We start from the raw sequence: 16,337 nt of genomic DNA on the forward strand, positions 1-16,337 counted from the left end.
TGGATAGACAAAGCACGGATCGGTCCTGAGGCACAGGGCTGGCTGCTCTTCTGTTCCCTGTAGGAGGGAAGAGGTCCCAGGTTGCAGATCAGTTATGTGTGAATGTTTACTCAAGTACTGAAGAGCTGCTCCCCAGAGCTGCTGGCTGTGCTGGCCACTCTGTGCTCAGAGACAGTATGTTCAGTCTGTGCCGTAGGGTGTGGCCATAGGCAAGTTAGCAGGTGGGAATCATAGAAGCTGGCTGGGTTTAAAGATGTAAAGTAAGTGCAAGGATTCTAGGTTTTAGGAATGCACCTTCCTGTGAGGCCGGCAGGATAAAGGGCCTCAAGCCAGGCAGTCCGCTAGCCACCTGAGACCTGCTGCTGATTGTAAAATTCACTGCACTGGTTTCAAATGTGGACTTCTCACACACCCCCTTCAAGACAGAAGAACTGGCTAAGGGTTTGTAAAGTTCACCATCAATACTGACTAAGCTGCTTTGGAGAGCACGGGCTTCATTTGTGGAGAGCTAGGTTTCCTACTCTTGAGTCCAGGAGTCACATCAGTTCTGGACAGCCTGCCAAACCTGGACTGCTGCCCTTACCACCGAGCTGCCACACGGGGGCAGCATAGACAAGCAAGAGCTGGTGTTACTACTGAGCCGCCACACGGGGGCAGCATAGACAAGCAAGAGCTGGCGTTACTACTGAGCCGCCACACGGGGGCAGCATAGACAAGCAAGAGCTGGTGTTACTACTGAGCCGCCACACGGGGGCAGCATAGACAAGCAAGAGCTGGCGTTACTACTGGGCCTCCACACGGGGGCAGCATAGACAAGCAGGGGTAGCCTTACATTTTCTGGCAGGAGTGGGTGGGCAGCTCGTACATAGCCAGGTGTGCCCTGTCACATAAGCCCAGCGAGTCATCCCCCTACCTAGAAAAAGGAAGAGCCACACTGGCAGAAGGCCTCACACGGGAGAGGAGAGAGGCTCTCCTGCCCTTGTCTGGTTTTGTCCAGGCCACTGTGTCCAAAATGTTGCCTTGTCTAATCTGGCAGGTGGATCCAGGATTGGTGCTGGTAAGATTCTTGTTTTAAGAAGAAGGGCGTTGGATTCCCTGGACCTGGAATTACAGGTGGTTTTTAGCCACCCAGTGTCAGTGCTGGAAATTGAACTCAGATCTACCAGGGCAGCAAGTGCTCCTAAGCACTGAGCTGTGCCTCCAGTCCCTGGGTCCCTGTTGTTACAGAGTGCATGCCTAGTGCTCATGTTATACAAGTTAGCGCCTTGCAGGTGGAGGGACCTGGCTAACTTATGCCTGTATGACCTGCCAAGGAGTCAGTCCAACAATGCAGGCTAGGGCTCTGTGAACATTAGGCTTGAAATCAGCAACTTAACAGTAACTCTGGAAAAACAAGCCTTTGCCTTTAACTCCCGTAGCTTAGCTGCTCCACGGGTAACTACACATCCTCTAGTATGTGCACTCGGCTGTGCTCCAACTCATTCTTCATCTTAATAGCGCCTTTCTGTATGCTTATTAAATTTTTAATTAATTTATTTACTTACTCACCTTACATCCAAATCAGAGCCCCCTCCCTCCTCGCCTACTGGTCCCACCCTTCCTTCCTCCTCTCCCCATCCCCCCTCAGAAAAGAGGAGCTGCCGCCACCCCCACCAACTCACCCCAGTACATCAAGTTTCATCAGGACTCAGGTGCATCCTCTTGTACGGTGACCTGGCAAGGCAGCCCCACCACAGGGAAGTGGTCAAAAAGCGTGCAACAGAGTGCTTGTCAGAGACAGCCCCTGCTCCCTTTCCTAGGGGACCCACATGAAGGCCAAGCTACCCATCAGGTACACATGCATAGGGTGTGTGTGTGCGTGTGTGTGCGTGTGTGTGTGTGTGTGTGTGCGCGCGCGCGCGTGTGCGTGTTTGAGACAGGGTTTCTCTAGTATATGTTTTCATTGTTTTGAGACAGAGTCCTAAGCTAGCCTTGAACTCACAATCCTGGTTCAGCCACTCCCAGTGCTGGGGGTCCATGTGTTTACCGCCTTGACCAGCCTAACTCCATTTTGAGAGCGGTCTCTGTCCCTGTTGGTGTGCTTTTAGTTCCTGTGCCTTGTAGACGTGGTGGTGATGGTCAGTTTTTTGAAACAGGGTCTCTCTACATAGCCCTGGCTATCCTAGAACTCACTATGTAGACGAGGCTGGCCTTGAACTCACAAAGTTCTGCCTCCTGTGTGCTAGGATTCAAGGCACCTGGCACTTGAAAAGGTTTAATTTGAGGACAGTGTAGTACATCCAGCCATTCCTCTGGTGTGGAGATGACCAGCCTGTGGCTGTGAAAGTGCATAGCCTACCCTTGCCTTCTCCACCACTGTTTTCCAGGTAGATGAGTGTAGAAGGACTCAAGGACAGGTGAGGGACAGTCCTTCCCACCCCATGCCCAGGGCCTAGTTGATAGGACTGGGTAAGAGGGGGACTCACCGTGACAAAGAGCCTAGGCAACTCGTGAGGAAATGCAGCGATATACCCACTCCGTGAGTCCCGAGGCCTAGTAGTGCCTCCCAGGACACATGAGCCATGAGAAGGTTTCATCTAAGCGAGTCTTTGTTTGGACAAACAGCACAACTGGGAACTAAGCCTGCCTTCCCCGCACGTCTCCAGGTAAGGGTGTATTGGAAACAAGAGTTACTCCATGACAGCAGTGACCGTGACAGACCTGGGGGAGGAGCAGCGTCGGCACTCTGCTTTGTTTCAGTAAGATGCTACAGAGGCCGTGCTGGCTATGCTCCCTTTTTCAGGGTGGCCTATACAGTTGTTGAGGAGAGGGTCCAGGCACGGCTTTTCTCACTGCTGTGTGACTCTTGTGCTGGCTGAGGCTCAGCATCTGTAGCCCTCCTCACCTCCTGGTGACTTCCCTGCAGTTGGCTCCATGGCCACTTGGCTTCAGACGTGGTGTGGTGAGAGTCACCTGCTGAGATCCCATCTCCTGTATGTGTACACACACACACACACACACACACACACACACACGTGTCCTGTACCCCTCCCCCGACTCCAAATCTATGGCAGTTCATATCTTTACTTTACTTGGCTGTGAGAACCATGACCTTTCCTGGTTCCAGACACAGACTTCCAGACTCTTTCCACAAATCCCAGTAGGAGCATTTTGTGCGCTCACTGTCCACCTTGCCTTCTTTCCTGTTGCAGAGAATGAGAGTCCTGGAAGTCATCCCAGCCTTGGTCCTCCCACACACACACACACGCACACGCGCACCCTATGCACGTGCGCTGATTACCTGGGGCTGCCAGAGTGGTCCCTCCACTGCTGTGTTAGTTGCTGGGTGTTGCTGAGACTGTGCCTGGCTCTCTTCTGAGGTAGCAGAGCCTGTCCCCGTGTCAGCTGCTCTCTCAGCTCTCCAGGCGTGTGTTTGTTTTCTGTCTTTGTATCCTGGGAAGGATTCAGGTATCTGAGAGGCAACAGACAGATCATCTTACCCTGTGCTCCGTGACTGTCCTTGCTTCAGGGTACAGGGGTTCTTTTTCTGTGCAGGTCCTCTTCTGGTTACACAGTCTCCCAGGGCTGGGCCCTCAGGTGCAGGATGAGGCCTTGTGCGTCCCGCTGCGAGCTGAGCCTCTCTGGGAGTTTTATCGGGAGGGTCCTACAATCCTTGTTCGTGTGCACTTGAGCACAGCCGAGGCAAGGTGGAAATGGGCCTGGCCCGAAAGGGTTTGGTGTCCCGTCTTTTTATCTTCTAGGTGCAAGTTGCTGAGGGTGTCGAGCTGCCACGTCTTTTCTGCTCCTAGCTGGGCCAGGCACCTGTGCTTTCCAGCCATTCTTGTGCTCATATTTTTAAAACAAACCCCCAAAAAAGTTTGCAGACTAAACTTGGCCCCCGACAAACAAACTTAGATTTAGGGAGCACGCTGCCCAGTGAGGTGACTGGTGCACTGCTGTGCAAGGCCCTTGACAGAGGGCCGCTCTCCTTCCTGAACTGCCCCTAGGAGCACTTTCCTTGATGTCACATCCACACTGACAGCCTGACACCACAAGTCCTCAGGTTGTTGTCCCCAGCTGTCGTAGCCCTGGAGCTGGGCCTCTTTACTCTCAACCTCAGGCAGCAGCTGAGGAAGCTCAGCTGGGAAGGTTTAGCTCCAGGGCTCCTGTGGCTGAGGAGAGGTGGAAGTTGTTACATTTTTACCTGGGCGTGCTTACATCCTTGTCTCCTCACCTAAGAATCCCAGGAGCTTTCACTGGCCGGATCTGGTAGTTGACACAGTGGCTCATGGCTTCTTCCACTGTGTCCTCTGTGCCTGGAAGAGGCTTTCCACCCAGCGTTCCCACAGGCTCCTCAGGTGAAACAGCTGACTCAGGGAGGTTGGGAACACTGTCTTGTGCCTTCTGCGTCATCCGTTACCCTCACCCCAGCCACCGTGGCTGCTCTTTTCCTGTCTCAGCATAGAGTCCTAGAAATCAAATAGCAGGCTGGAGAGATGGCTCAGAGGCTAAGAGCATTGACTGCTCTTCCAGAGGTCCTGAGTTCAATTCCCAGCACCCACATGGTGGCTCACAACCATCTCTAATGTGATCTGGTGCCCTCTTCTGGCCTGCAGGCATACACGCAGACAGAACACTGATACATAATAAATAAATAAATAGATAGATAGATAAATAAATAAATAAATAATCAACCCACAGGTAGAGCTAGGCAGTGGTGGCGCATGCAGGCATACACGCAGGCAGAGCACTGATAGAGCTGGGCAGTGGTGGCGCACACCTTTAGTCCCAGCACTCCAGAGGCAGAGGCAGGTGGAACTCTGAGTTCAACTGTGAGGCCAGATTGGTCTACAAAGCCAGGCCAAGGTAGCCAAGGCTAACCTCCCCCCCCCCCCAAAAAAAGTTACTTGATGTTTTTTCACTTAATTGGTGGGATGGTAGTAGTGCACACCTTTAAATCCCAGCACTTGGAAGGCAGAGGCAGGCAGATCTCTGTTTGTGCCCACAGCTGTGGAGCAGTGATGCAAATGCAGGCAGCAGTAGCTGTGGTGTTAGCTGGCTTGAGAGCCTGCAGTGGACAGTTTAGGGATCCAGCTGAGAACAGCCTCCCAGGTGTTTGTGGGATGACCAGCACTGCCGCGCCTTGGGTGTGGCTCAGCTGGCGGGATGAATGCCTAGCAGGCGGGGAGCCTTGGATTTAGTCCCAGTCTCCAGGAGAGCCAGAAACTCAACGTCATTCTCAGTTAAATAGTGACTTTGAAGCTAGCCTGGGCTACATGAGATCCTGTCCCCAAACCAAACAAAGCCAAACCTTTGATTGAGGGAAGAAGTAGAGCCGCGTTGAAGTCCCCCCACCTGGAAAGGGCCAATCCCGGGCGTCCTGTGGGGGCCAGCCAGCGGGGGGAGGGGGCTGGTGCTCCACTCCACCAGCACCAGCAGAGGGCAGAGCTTGGCACAGACAGCCGGGAAGAATGCGGACCTGTTCCGTCCTCACTGGGGTCCCCACCCACGTGCTCTCACTGGTCTTTCTAGGTGGGCAGAGCCTGTGTTTTGTGGATAGAATGTCAAGTCTTGAGTCATTCAGTTAATGTGAGAAGACATTTGACGGATTGTCTGCTATGTGCTGGACTGGTAGTTGGCCACCAGAAAGATGATTAACAAGCCAGTGAGGGCGTGACACTAGGGATGTGCCCCAGGTGGTAGTGCATTCATGCTTAGCATGCCTGAAGCCTTGGGTTTGATCCCAGCACCATATAAAACCAGGTATGCAGGTGGATACCTCAAGTCCCAGGACTCCAGGAGGTGAGGCAGGAGAATCAAAAGTTTGAAGTCGTTCTTGTTTACATGGTAAGTTTGAGTCCAGCCTGGGCTATGTGAGAATCAGTTGCAAAAACAAAGCAAAAACAACCCAGAAAATCACATAAGTCCTTGTATAGAACAGAGTTGCAACTACCAACTGTATCTCCAGATACCACCCAGTGTTGTCTGGAAGCAAACTCACTCCCAGGTGGGAACCTCTAGCACAGTTCTCGATGTGTGGGTCGCACGTTAGATCTCCTGTATATCAGATGTCTGCGTTATAATTCATTACAGTAGCAAAATTACAGTTCTGAAGTAGTAATGAAATAAACTTATGGCTGGGGGTCACTGTAGGAACCAGTATCAGCTTAGGGAACCCCAAGACCAACGTCTCAGCACAAAGGAGATTTATTTGCCCCAGAGGGACAAAGGGCAGGAATAAGGGACAAAGACAGGAGACAGGGGACAAGGGAGAGGCAGGAAGGAACAAGGAGGGGGTGATGTTTGTACCCGAGGGGGCCGAGGGGCTGTTTCTGGATAGTGAGGAGACAGACATGAACCCAGGAAAATGGCAGTTTATAAAGGTACAGGGGAAACCCTGTGTTAGGATGAGACGTTTGATTTCAATTGTGCATGTTAATTAGGCGAGCCAAAGGCGGGTTTTGATTGCTGGACTTCAATACTTCGAAGCTGGATCTTAGTAGTCAGCCTCCGAGGAGGAAGTAGTCAAATAGGGGAACAGACCTAGGTGGCTCGCTTTAGGAATGCAACCTAAGGGTTTTCAGAAAGGCCGAGGGAACCTGGGTGGGGGGCTGCGCCTGGAGTCCCTTCAGTGAGCACAGCATGAGCGACTGTATTAAAGGGCCACAGCCTCAGAAAGGCTGAGAACCATTGTGCTGGGGAAGGGAACATGTGCTACACACAGTGCAGATGTTGGAGAGAGTTTAGTTGTGCCTGAGAAGAGGGGAGTTCGGGAGCTGTGAGAAGGAAAGGGCGAGAGCAGAGCACAGCTCCTTCTTGTGTGAGGTGATGTGTTAGGCGTCTCAGGCTCCTTCTGGCCTGCTTAGTTAGTAAGCTGTTAATAGGAGGAGGTCATTTATCCAGTCAAAACAGCCAAGGAGTAGAACCGCTGGGAGGATAACGGGGTGTAGCCTGCTTGCCCGGCACTTGCGCTGAAAAACTAGGAAAACATACTCATGAGGCATTTAGAAGTGAGGCATGGCCGGGCAGTGGCGGCACACACCTTTAATCCCAGCACTCAACTCCAGAGGCAGAGGTAGATAGAGCTCTGAGTTTGAGGCTAGCCTGGTCTATAGAGCAAGTTCCAGGACAGCCAGAGCTACACAGAGAAACCCTGTCTTGGAAACAAACAAACAAACAAACAAACAAAAGAGAAACGGAGCTTGAATGTGGGATCTGTGGTCTGTAGACAGACAGCAGAGGGAAGCTGTCAGTTCCAGGGTCACTGGCAAGACCAGAGCTTAGCATCAGTGGGGGCTCTGCAGTAACTCTCTCCAGTCAGTCTTTATTCATCCATCAGGCACTGATGAGGTGTCTCTAAATGCCCAGTGTTGGGACAGGAGCGTGACATATTTTCAAAACCCCCCAAAGGACAGAGTCTCTATGTCCCCTGCTGGCTTCAGGAATTGGAGACATTTGAAAGACTTGGCTCCTTTCTTTCCTCTGCTTAATTTGCCTCTCTACAGATCCGTTTTATTCTGCCCTGCTCTTTTCTTTGCAAACTGAGGGTGCTAGGCAAACGCAGTCCCATTTAGCTACGCCCACGCTCTTGTCCCCTAGTCCTTTTAACTGTCTCACCAATAAATAAAATATTCACACCCAACAGAGAGATTTAAGAAATAAACAAAACCCACAAACAAATTGAATCATTAGGAATCTTCCACTACCAGTTCAGCACATACTCAAATTTTGTTTTTCTTTTTGTTTTTCGAGACAAGGTTTCTCAGCATAGCACTGGCTGTCCTGGACTCACTCTGTAGACCAGGTTGTTCTGGAACTCAGCGATCCACCTGCCTCTGGGATTAAAGGCATATACCACCACCACCTGGCTTTACTCAAATTTCTTTTCTTTCTTTCTTTCTTTTGGTTTTTTGTTTTTGTTTTTGTTTTGTTTTGTTTTTCGAGACAGGGTTTCTCTGTGTAGCCTTGGCTGTCCTGGACTCACTTTGTAAACCAGGCTGCCCTTGAACTCACAGAGATCCGCCTGCCTCTGCCTCCCAAGTGCTGGGATTAAAGGCATGCGCTACTACCGCCCGGCTTTACTCAAATTTCTTAATGTTTCAATTTTCTTTTATATTTGGTTTGTGTTGTCAGATACATGCCTCATGTTGCATTTGTTTATTCCTCTATATTACTCATATCTCATGCAGCAATGCCCATAGTAACAAAAAAAGATGATGTATACATGCATACTGCATAGGAGCTCCATGGGGCAGTGTGACTGTTCATAAAGGCAGTGAGTGATGAGCTGGCCTCCGCACAGAGGAAGGGGTGAGGTGAAGGGAATTATACATTTTTTTCTTTACCTGTGAAGTAGAGTATTTGGCTTGGCACAAAATGACATTACTTTGTGCTTAAAGAGAAATATCTTACTAGGGGAAAAAGAATGTGTGAAAATTGACACTGCTTTTGTTCTTCATGGTGCCTATGATTGGCTAGCTCCAAGTCGGGATGGGAGATCCCACTATTGTCATGGAGTGTGACACGAGAGCCTCAGTAGGTCATGGGCAGTTGCTTGGCTTAGGCATGGTGATGAGTTCCTTTTCAGAAGCTTGTGCTGGCTTTAAGATTATAGATGCCTTTGGAGGACACAGAACACTTTGCAAATGGCTGCTTATGTGCTGTTAGAAGGGGCTCAGGTTGATGCGTTGCTGTCGGTGTTTAACAGGATCTGTTTGCTTCTGTCCTCCCCTCAGGCCTCAACCATGTTACGAGCCTCCTTGGTCCCTGAGTAAGTAATCCTTCTTAGGAGTTTTTATTCCTTCTGTTCTAAAATTGTATTTGCTTTCGTTTTATGTGTATGAGTGTTTTGCTAGTATGATGTCTGTACATGACCTGCATGCCTGGTGCCTGCAGAGGCCAGAAGAGGGCGTTGGCTACCCTGGAACTAGAGACACCATGTGGAGGCTGGGAACCAACCTGGAAAAGCAGCCAATGAATGGCCTTAACCATGGAGTCGCCTCTCCATCTCCCTATTCTTAGCTCTCTGTAAAACTGAATTCAGGATAGCTTTACTAAACACTCAACTACATGTGGGTATGAAAGAAAATACCAATGATTATAAATTATACTACACTAGAATTATCTTTTAACATTGGTTCCTGCACAATAGCCTGAAATAGAAAAACAAAAAACAAAAACTGTGGACTTATTCCTGTGGTATTCTCTAGAAATGAATTCTACCACATCATTCCGTAGTCGACAGACAGTGCAGTGTCTTAAGTCCTGTGTCTCCTGCTGGCTCACACTGTGAGGAACAAATCCTCAGGATAGCCTTTCCTGTCCCCAAGCTTGCCTGTTCAGATAAGATAGGCTGTCACCACAGAAGTATGTGACACTTGTACCTCATCAGCTCTGTGCTGCAGCAGCGAGGAAGTAAAAAGCTTGAACTTGGACTAGAACAGGTAGGTTCTGGTTAACCTCTGAGCCAGCGTGTGGTGTGAGATGACTCAGAACCAGAGACAGCCATGGCCTGCCTGCTCCCCTGCCTGAGTCTCCCATGGTCTTGGCACAGTGTTCTCAGCTGCCACTCACTGGCAGTATAGTGTGATTCCCACAGCGTGCATAGCCTGGTTCAAGTCCCACCTCTGTCCCCAGGGTGGTTCTTGGACCGGGGTTCCTGCACCTGTGTGCCTCAGCTTCTTTACCCGTAAAGTGAGAGGAATGGCAGTGACTGTGCTGCAGGGTTATTCTGAGAAAGAGCACAGGTGACGTGGGGACTGGACCAGTACACTGCTGGATAGCAGTCGAAGCATTCTTTGCTTGTTCGGTAGCATCCTTAGTTGACATAAAGGTGGGGTCACCTATAGAAAACAAGGGGTGGTTTGGGGGCAAATGTTAAGAGGACATAAGAGGAGGCATGGCCTAATTTTTTGGCCAGTGGAAAAATACTGGGCCCCCTGGTAATACTCCTTGTGAGTCGTCAGGCCCTCCCTAGCCAGTGTGCACATGCCACATAGAGCTGTTCTCCTCCCTTCCCTCTAGAGGGTGCCCAGCTCTAGAACAGAGCCAGACTGGGCTTTGCAATTGCAGTAATTTTCTTGAGAGCAAGGGCCTGTTTACACTTTAAATTTTAAAATTGGTATTTTTTTAATTGGATAGCCTAGGCTGGCCTGGAACTTACAGTATAGTCCAGACGGGCCTCCCACTTTCAGTAAACCTACTGCCTCAGCCTCCAAGTTTTAAAGTTGTAAATATTAGCTGCCATACCCAGCTTGTTGTAATAATCTTGAAATTAAAAAACAAAACACTATTCAAAAATTCTTTTGAAGAGGGCTGGAGAGATGGCTCAGTGGTTAAGGATGCCGCCTGCTCTTCCAGAGGTCCTGACTTCAATTCTCAACAACCACATGGTGGCTCACAACCGTCTATAATGTTATCTGATGCCCTCCTCTGCAGATTAAGCACTCATATATAATAAATAAAATAAATAATTTTTTAATTTAAAAAATTCTTTTGAAAATGCATCTCCCTCTGTGTCCCTTTTCTCTCCCCCCCCCCCCCGTGTGTGTGTGTGTGTGTGTGTGTGTGTGTGTGTGTGTGTGTGTGTGTGTGTGTGTTCCAGCTTACCTGTGTATACACATGCATGCAGTGGTGCCTTATGTCTCCAGAAGAGGGTATTGAGTCCTGTCCATGTTCTGTGTTCTGCTGCAAAGAAGGAACAGCGCCCCAGAATGTAACCAGCTCTGAGGCAGCAGGGGGTCCAGCCTGCGCACAGAACCACAGCACCTGGCAAAGGCATATTTAGCGATCGTTACATAAAGTTGTTTTTTTTTGGATAAAACAAGTTTCTCGTACCAAAGTCCCTCAGATTTAGTCCTTCACATCCCTGCAGATTTAGTCCTTATTGTGTGCTGTGTGCTGTACTGAGCAGTGCAAGACTTTGCAGGTGTACCAGGACCAGCTTGTGACCAAAGCCATGAAAAGGTTGTAAAGCTCCTTCAGAACACAGCTCTATGGGTAGTAGAAAACAATCCCTGTTCTCTACAGCAATTTCTTCAAGGTCAAAGTACTTCTAGAAAACAGCCGTTTCCCTCGAATGCTCACTCTAGATACAATGATTCTACTAGAGTTCCTGCTACAGGGTCCCCTGAAATTGGCGTTACGGATGAGTCACCATGTTGGTGCTGAGACTGGAGCCTGGGTCCTCTGCAAGGGCAGCAGGTACCCTAACTGCTGAGCCATGTCTCCAGTCCCCTCCAAGAGTTCCCAGTGTTAAAATTTTACACAAGCCCTGTGCAGTTAGCCAAGTCAAAAAGTCAGCGTGGGTTTGGGGAGTTGGATTTATGTGACACAGCCTGTAATCACTGCTCTTGGGAGACTAGGGTGGGACGGTCAGCCTGGGCCACACAGTGAGACCCTGTTTGAACACAGAAACTAAAACAAAACCTAGTGTGTAATTTTTTTCTTATTATGTGAGTAATTCATGCTTATTATAGAAAATTTGCATATCATTGAAATCCAAGAAGAATTAAATTTAGATTACATAAAAATCCATCCAGCATTACAGGCTGGGCTGAGCTGGCTGAGGTTGGGGGGTGGCCTGGACACTGGTATTCTGGGTGGAAGGCTCCAGTCTGGTCTGGGAGCCACAGGTGGGTGGCTCAGCCCTCAGCCTAGGCAGGTATCCCGGCACTCAGGAGCCGCGATGATGACCTTTGCCCTTCTCCTCCTCTTTGAACGCACAATGCTGAGCAGGAAGGCGAAGGACGTCCCGTTATTGCCCTCCCTGGATTATGAGAAACTGAAGAAGGATTTGATTTGGGGGAGCGACCGCTTGAAAGCCTTCTTGTTGCAGGCCCTGCGCTGGGTAGGTACCTTCCCCGTAGAGTTACAGACAGAAAACCAGAAGGCTGCAGCACTGCTTTTCTTGGCTGGCTCCCTGGTAACTTGGCTGGTATCTCGCAACCCCTCTGTTAAAAGTCCCTTCCTGCTGCCTTTAACTCCAGTTCACAGAGGGCAGAGGTAGATAGAGGTTCTGTAAGTTCAGGGATAGCCTGGTCTACACAGTAGGATCTAGACCAGCCAGGGCTACATAGTGAGGCCTCACCCCACAGCAAGAAAAATCAGCACCTGAAATAGGCCCTGGTCTTATTCTAAACACCTGCACTAGTATCAGGTAGCATTGGTTCATGTGTCACATGGTGCTGTCCCTGCCTTCGAGGGCACATGCTACGTTCATCCTGGGGCCCACATGTTAGTTAGACTGTGTAGCCAAGCCCAGCTAGTTACAACTCCTGAGAGTCCTGGGTACAAGCACTGGCCGTAGCCACACTGGGTAGGCCTCAGGACAAACACAGGCCTCATCTGATTCCTATTCCTTCTCAGTCTAGATTCACCAGTTGCAGCCTGGTTTGGTTTTCAGACATTCCAGACCCCTCTACATTCTCAAAAATTATTTTTGTGAGGACCCCAAAGAGTTTTGTTTATATAAATTTTCATTTTAATGGTACTTACAGTATTAGAAAATTCAAACAGAAAACTTAAATATTTATTATTCCCTGTAAAATAAATAAATGGCATGTTAGCATAAGAACAAGAGCTGTTTTCCAGACAACAGACACTCTAAGAATTACTCACCAGAGCCTTTTACCAGACAATCAGTTCTTACTCACCCTAGTGTAGTATCGAGCTCTTTTGTGGACCTCTGTATTTCAGAGAACACCAGGATCAGAATTCTTTGAGCAGGCTGGGCGTGGTGGCGCATGCCTTTAGTCCTAGCATTTGGGAGGCAGAGGCAGGCAGATCATTGTGAGTTCGAGGCCAGCCTGGTCTATAAAGTAAGTCCAAGGCAGCCAAGGCTACACAGAGAAACCCTATCTGGAAAAACAAAACAAACAAACAAAAAAAAGAATTATTTGAACAGCTTCACCACCTTTGAGTAGAAACAGTCCTCACTGGTGCTGTATTCTGGACTGTGCCTCATTGGGAACTATGAGGAATACCCGGTGTCCCAGGGGAGAACCTGTGGTCCCTGCTCTGGTCTTTAGGGGCCTGTTGACCAGGGTGGGTGGGCAACATGAGTGATCAGCAAGGGCTGCCCCAACCCTGCCTTGCTCGTGTCTGCTCATGTTAGCACACTCACTGGCTTGCCTGAGTTTGCCACCCAGCACTGGCTCCATCCATAACACTCCCAGGGCCTTCTGTGAGACAGGGCCTCCCTTTACAGAGAAAAATGCACTTTCTCCAGATAGTCAGGAACGGCGTGCAGGTGTCTAGTGGCTTTGCCAGTGTCCCTCTCAGTGCCCAAGCCTCATGGCTCCATAGTAATTCCCCCACGTGACGTTGTTGGCACAGTCCTTTAGCAGTCCACTCTTGGGTGGTGGTCTGGCCAGCTAGAAGCTCCCCCCTCCTCTGAAGGCCTCTCCTTCCTCCTGTCTGTTGTGTCTGGTGGCTCTGGCCTGGCCTTTGTCCACGCTGCAAACGGATGTTCCAAGCACACCATGTTGTCATCAGGCAGAAGCAGACTCTGAGCCTCATGGTGCTTATTTTCCTCAGAAAAGCAAGCTTTCTCCTGTCCTAACACAGACCCACATACAACCATACACACCTGTATGTCACACATACTTTCCACCAAAACGCCTTCTTCCCTTGTGGATATTACACAAATTCATATGGCAACATTACAGATTTATGGCTTCCCAAATTCCAACCAGCCAGTCAACCTCTCCCCCATCTGTCTTCCTACTGCATTGCTTATCAGCTCCCACAGGTTAGGGTCATTGACAGCTTCCTACAGGTAGCCTGAGTCCTGCTCTCTAAGCTAGACCACACTGCATGCTCACGCACACACACATGTTCTTTCTCTCCCTCCATCTCTCTGTCTCTGTCTCTCTGTCTCTGTCCCTGTCTCTCTCTGCACACACACACACACACACACACACACACACACACACACACACACACACACACACACACACCACCTGCCCTGCTGGCTGACCATCTGCTCACCTTTCAGGACCTAGATCTTCCTCTGTAGGCATTTGTTACTTTGGTTTTTCTTTGCAGCGCTTGACCACATCCCATCCTGGAGAGCAGAGGGAGACTGTCCTGCAAGCCTACATCAGCAATGACCTCTTGGATTGTCACAGCCACAACCAGGTTGGTAAGAGGCAGCCAGGGCTTTCTGTGGTAGGGAAGGACCTTAGCAGAAGTGAGGCTTTGGTTTCTCAAGACCGCTGTCAGTGTGCTGACCTTACACGGTATTTGCTAATCAGCTGCTTAGGGTATGTGTTGACCCCTGGACAGACTCTTCAGTTCTGGAGAAGCTTCCCAAACAAGCCAAATGGCCCGATGCTCTCTGCAGCTCTTTCTGTTAGTTTCCATATTCCCCTCTTCCCACTTGAATTGTGCTCCAGTTTTCGAGTGCACACTCATTGTGTTGCAATGGTGGTTTTTGTCAAAGTGTTACAATCTCTGTAGCCACTGAAGAGTGTAATTCCTTCAAGTCCATTATGTTATTTGTTTAGTTGTCTTGTTTCGGGGCTATGATTGTGTTAGGGGTTCAGGCTGGCTTCAGTTTTACTGTGTAGCTGAAGATGACCTTCAACTTCTGGTATTCCTGCATCTGCAACCTCCTGGCTTAGAGGCTTGTGCCGTGCCTGGTTTATGTGGTGCTGGGGACCAAACTCAGGGCTCCTGGCATTCTCGCATCTAAGTCTCCAGTTTAGCTGCGACCCTGGACAGCGCACCATGAGGCCTAGCTTTGTATTTTGGCTTTTAAGTCACCTGGTCTGTTTTTCTAGTCCATAGGAGTCGATCTTAGGAGGACACTTCTGTGGGGTGAAAAGATGGGCCATGGAGATCCACATTGCAAGATACAACAGCAGGAGTGGGGCGTCATCAGCACAGGCTCTGTTTGTCCAAATGAGACACGAGCCTGGGCTGGCCACACCAGTCTTGTTCTGTTTTAAAATGTGGTATACAAACCGGGTGTGGTGATGCACACCTTTAATCCCAGCACTCAGGAAGCAGAGGCAGGTCGAGGCCAGCTTGGTCTACAAAGTGAGTCCAGGACAGCCAGGTCTGTTACAAAGAGAAACCCTGTCTCAAAAAACAAAAACAATAAAACAACAAAACGTGGTCTACAGGATGCTGTCCATTGTGTGTAAAGCTGCAGTCAGCAAAAGTCAAGCAGCCTGGAAGCTTTTGGATAAATGGCTTCTTTTGAGAACTTCAGTTCACAAAGCTCAAAGGACACATTCAACAGAAATGACATGACTCTGTTTTCTCTTGTAAGGTTTTTTTTTTTGTCTTGTTTTTGGTTTTTGTTTTTCAAGACAATATTTTTCTGTGTAGCCTTGGCTATCCTGGACTCTCTTTGTAGACCAGGCTGGCCTCAAACTCACAGAGATGCCCCTGCCTCTGCCTCCTGAGTGCTGGGATTAAAGGTGTGCGCCACTGAGCCCAGCTCTTTCTTGTAAATACTAAGTAACCAAATGTATTGGGGGAAGATAGGTGATAGTTGACAGTCATGCCCAGATTTGCACACAGGAAATGGTGTATCCCAGGCTGTCTTATCTACTTTAAAGCCAAATATTAAGAGTAATGTAAGTAGAACTTGAGAAGCCAGTGTAACTCCCACCAGGGAAAAACAGAAGAAATTTGATATCACACTGCACCTACTTACTATGTGCAGAACATTCTGTTTTCCATAGGAGATCTTGGTTGGTCCTTACACCCCCTTGAAATGCGGGCATTATAATCTCTCTTTTGCAGCGACAGAACAGAGGCTGAGTTGAAGTCTAATGGCCTAGCCTAGTTTCATTTCTGCTGCTGTGATAAATACTGTGACAAAAGCAGCTTGTGGGAGAAAGACCTGGTGTTAGCTCACAGGCATCTTTGGCAGCAAATCAAGGCAGCAGCCATGTGCAGCACCTAGTTGCATCAATGGTCAGGCAGAGAGAAATGGATGCATGCTTGTGCTCAGCTCTGCTCCTCGCTGTCAAACAGCCCGGGAGCTCCTGTGCAGGAACTGGGCCTGCCACAATTAAAATGGCTCTTTCCATATCAGTGAAGATGATCCCCCAGACATGCCCGCTGGCCAACCTGATCTAGACAGCTGCTCACTGAAGCTCTTCCCAGGTGGTTCACTCAGATTGTGTCAAGTTGACAATTAGAACTAAACCCCACACATTGTGTGAGGTTTGGAATAAGATCCTAAACTAGGCAACAGTGTTTCCTGTAAGAAAATACTATATTTTTACCGGTCAAAAATTTTTTTTAGAACAAACGAAGTTGAGATGGCTCTGTTGGTAAAGTGCAACAGAAGCGTGGATTCCTAGTACCCTTGTTAAAAAGAAGGCAGGCAGCTGGGCGTG

General features: G+C 49.2%; 1 protein-coding gene across 5 annotated transcripts in view; it reads left to right on the forward strand.

Moving 5' to 3' along the window:
• The window catches only part of ARMC9 (armadillo repeat containing 9), a 142,458-nt gene that overhangs the window by 28,152 nt on the left and 97,969 nt on the right, over positions 1-16,337 (forward strand). For all 5 annotated transcript variants that reach the window (XM_084779167.1, XM_084779168.1, XM_084779166.1 and 2 more), the window contains exons 10-12: positions 8,715-8,749; positions 11,716-11,827; positions 14,026-14,118. In XM_084779167.1, the coding sequence (XP_084635293.1) occupies positions 8,715-8,749; positions 11,716-11,827; positions 14,026-14,118 (240 nt within the window). The remainder of the gene's footprint in view (positions 1-8,714; positions 8,750-11,715; positions 11,828-14,025; positions 14,119-16,337) is intronic.

The sequence above is a fragment of the Acomys minous genome (genome assembly GCF_964271855.1).
Source record: "Acomys minous genome assembly, chromosome: 4".
NCBI classification, from domain to species: Eukaryota; Metazoa; Chordata; class Mammalia; order Rodentia; family Muridae; genus Acomys; species Acomys minous.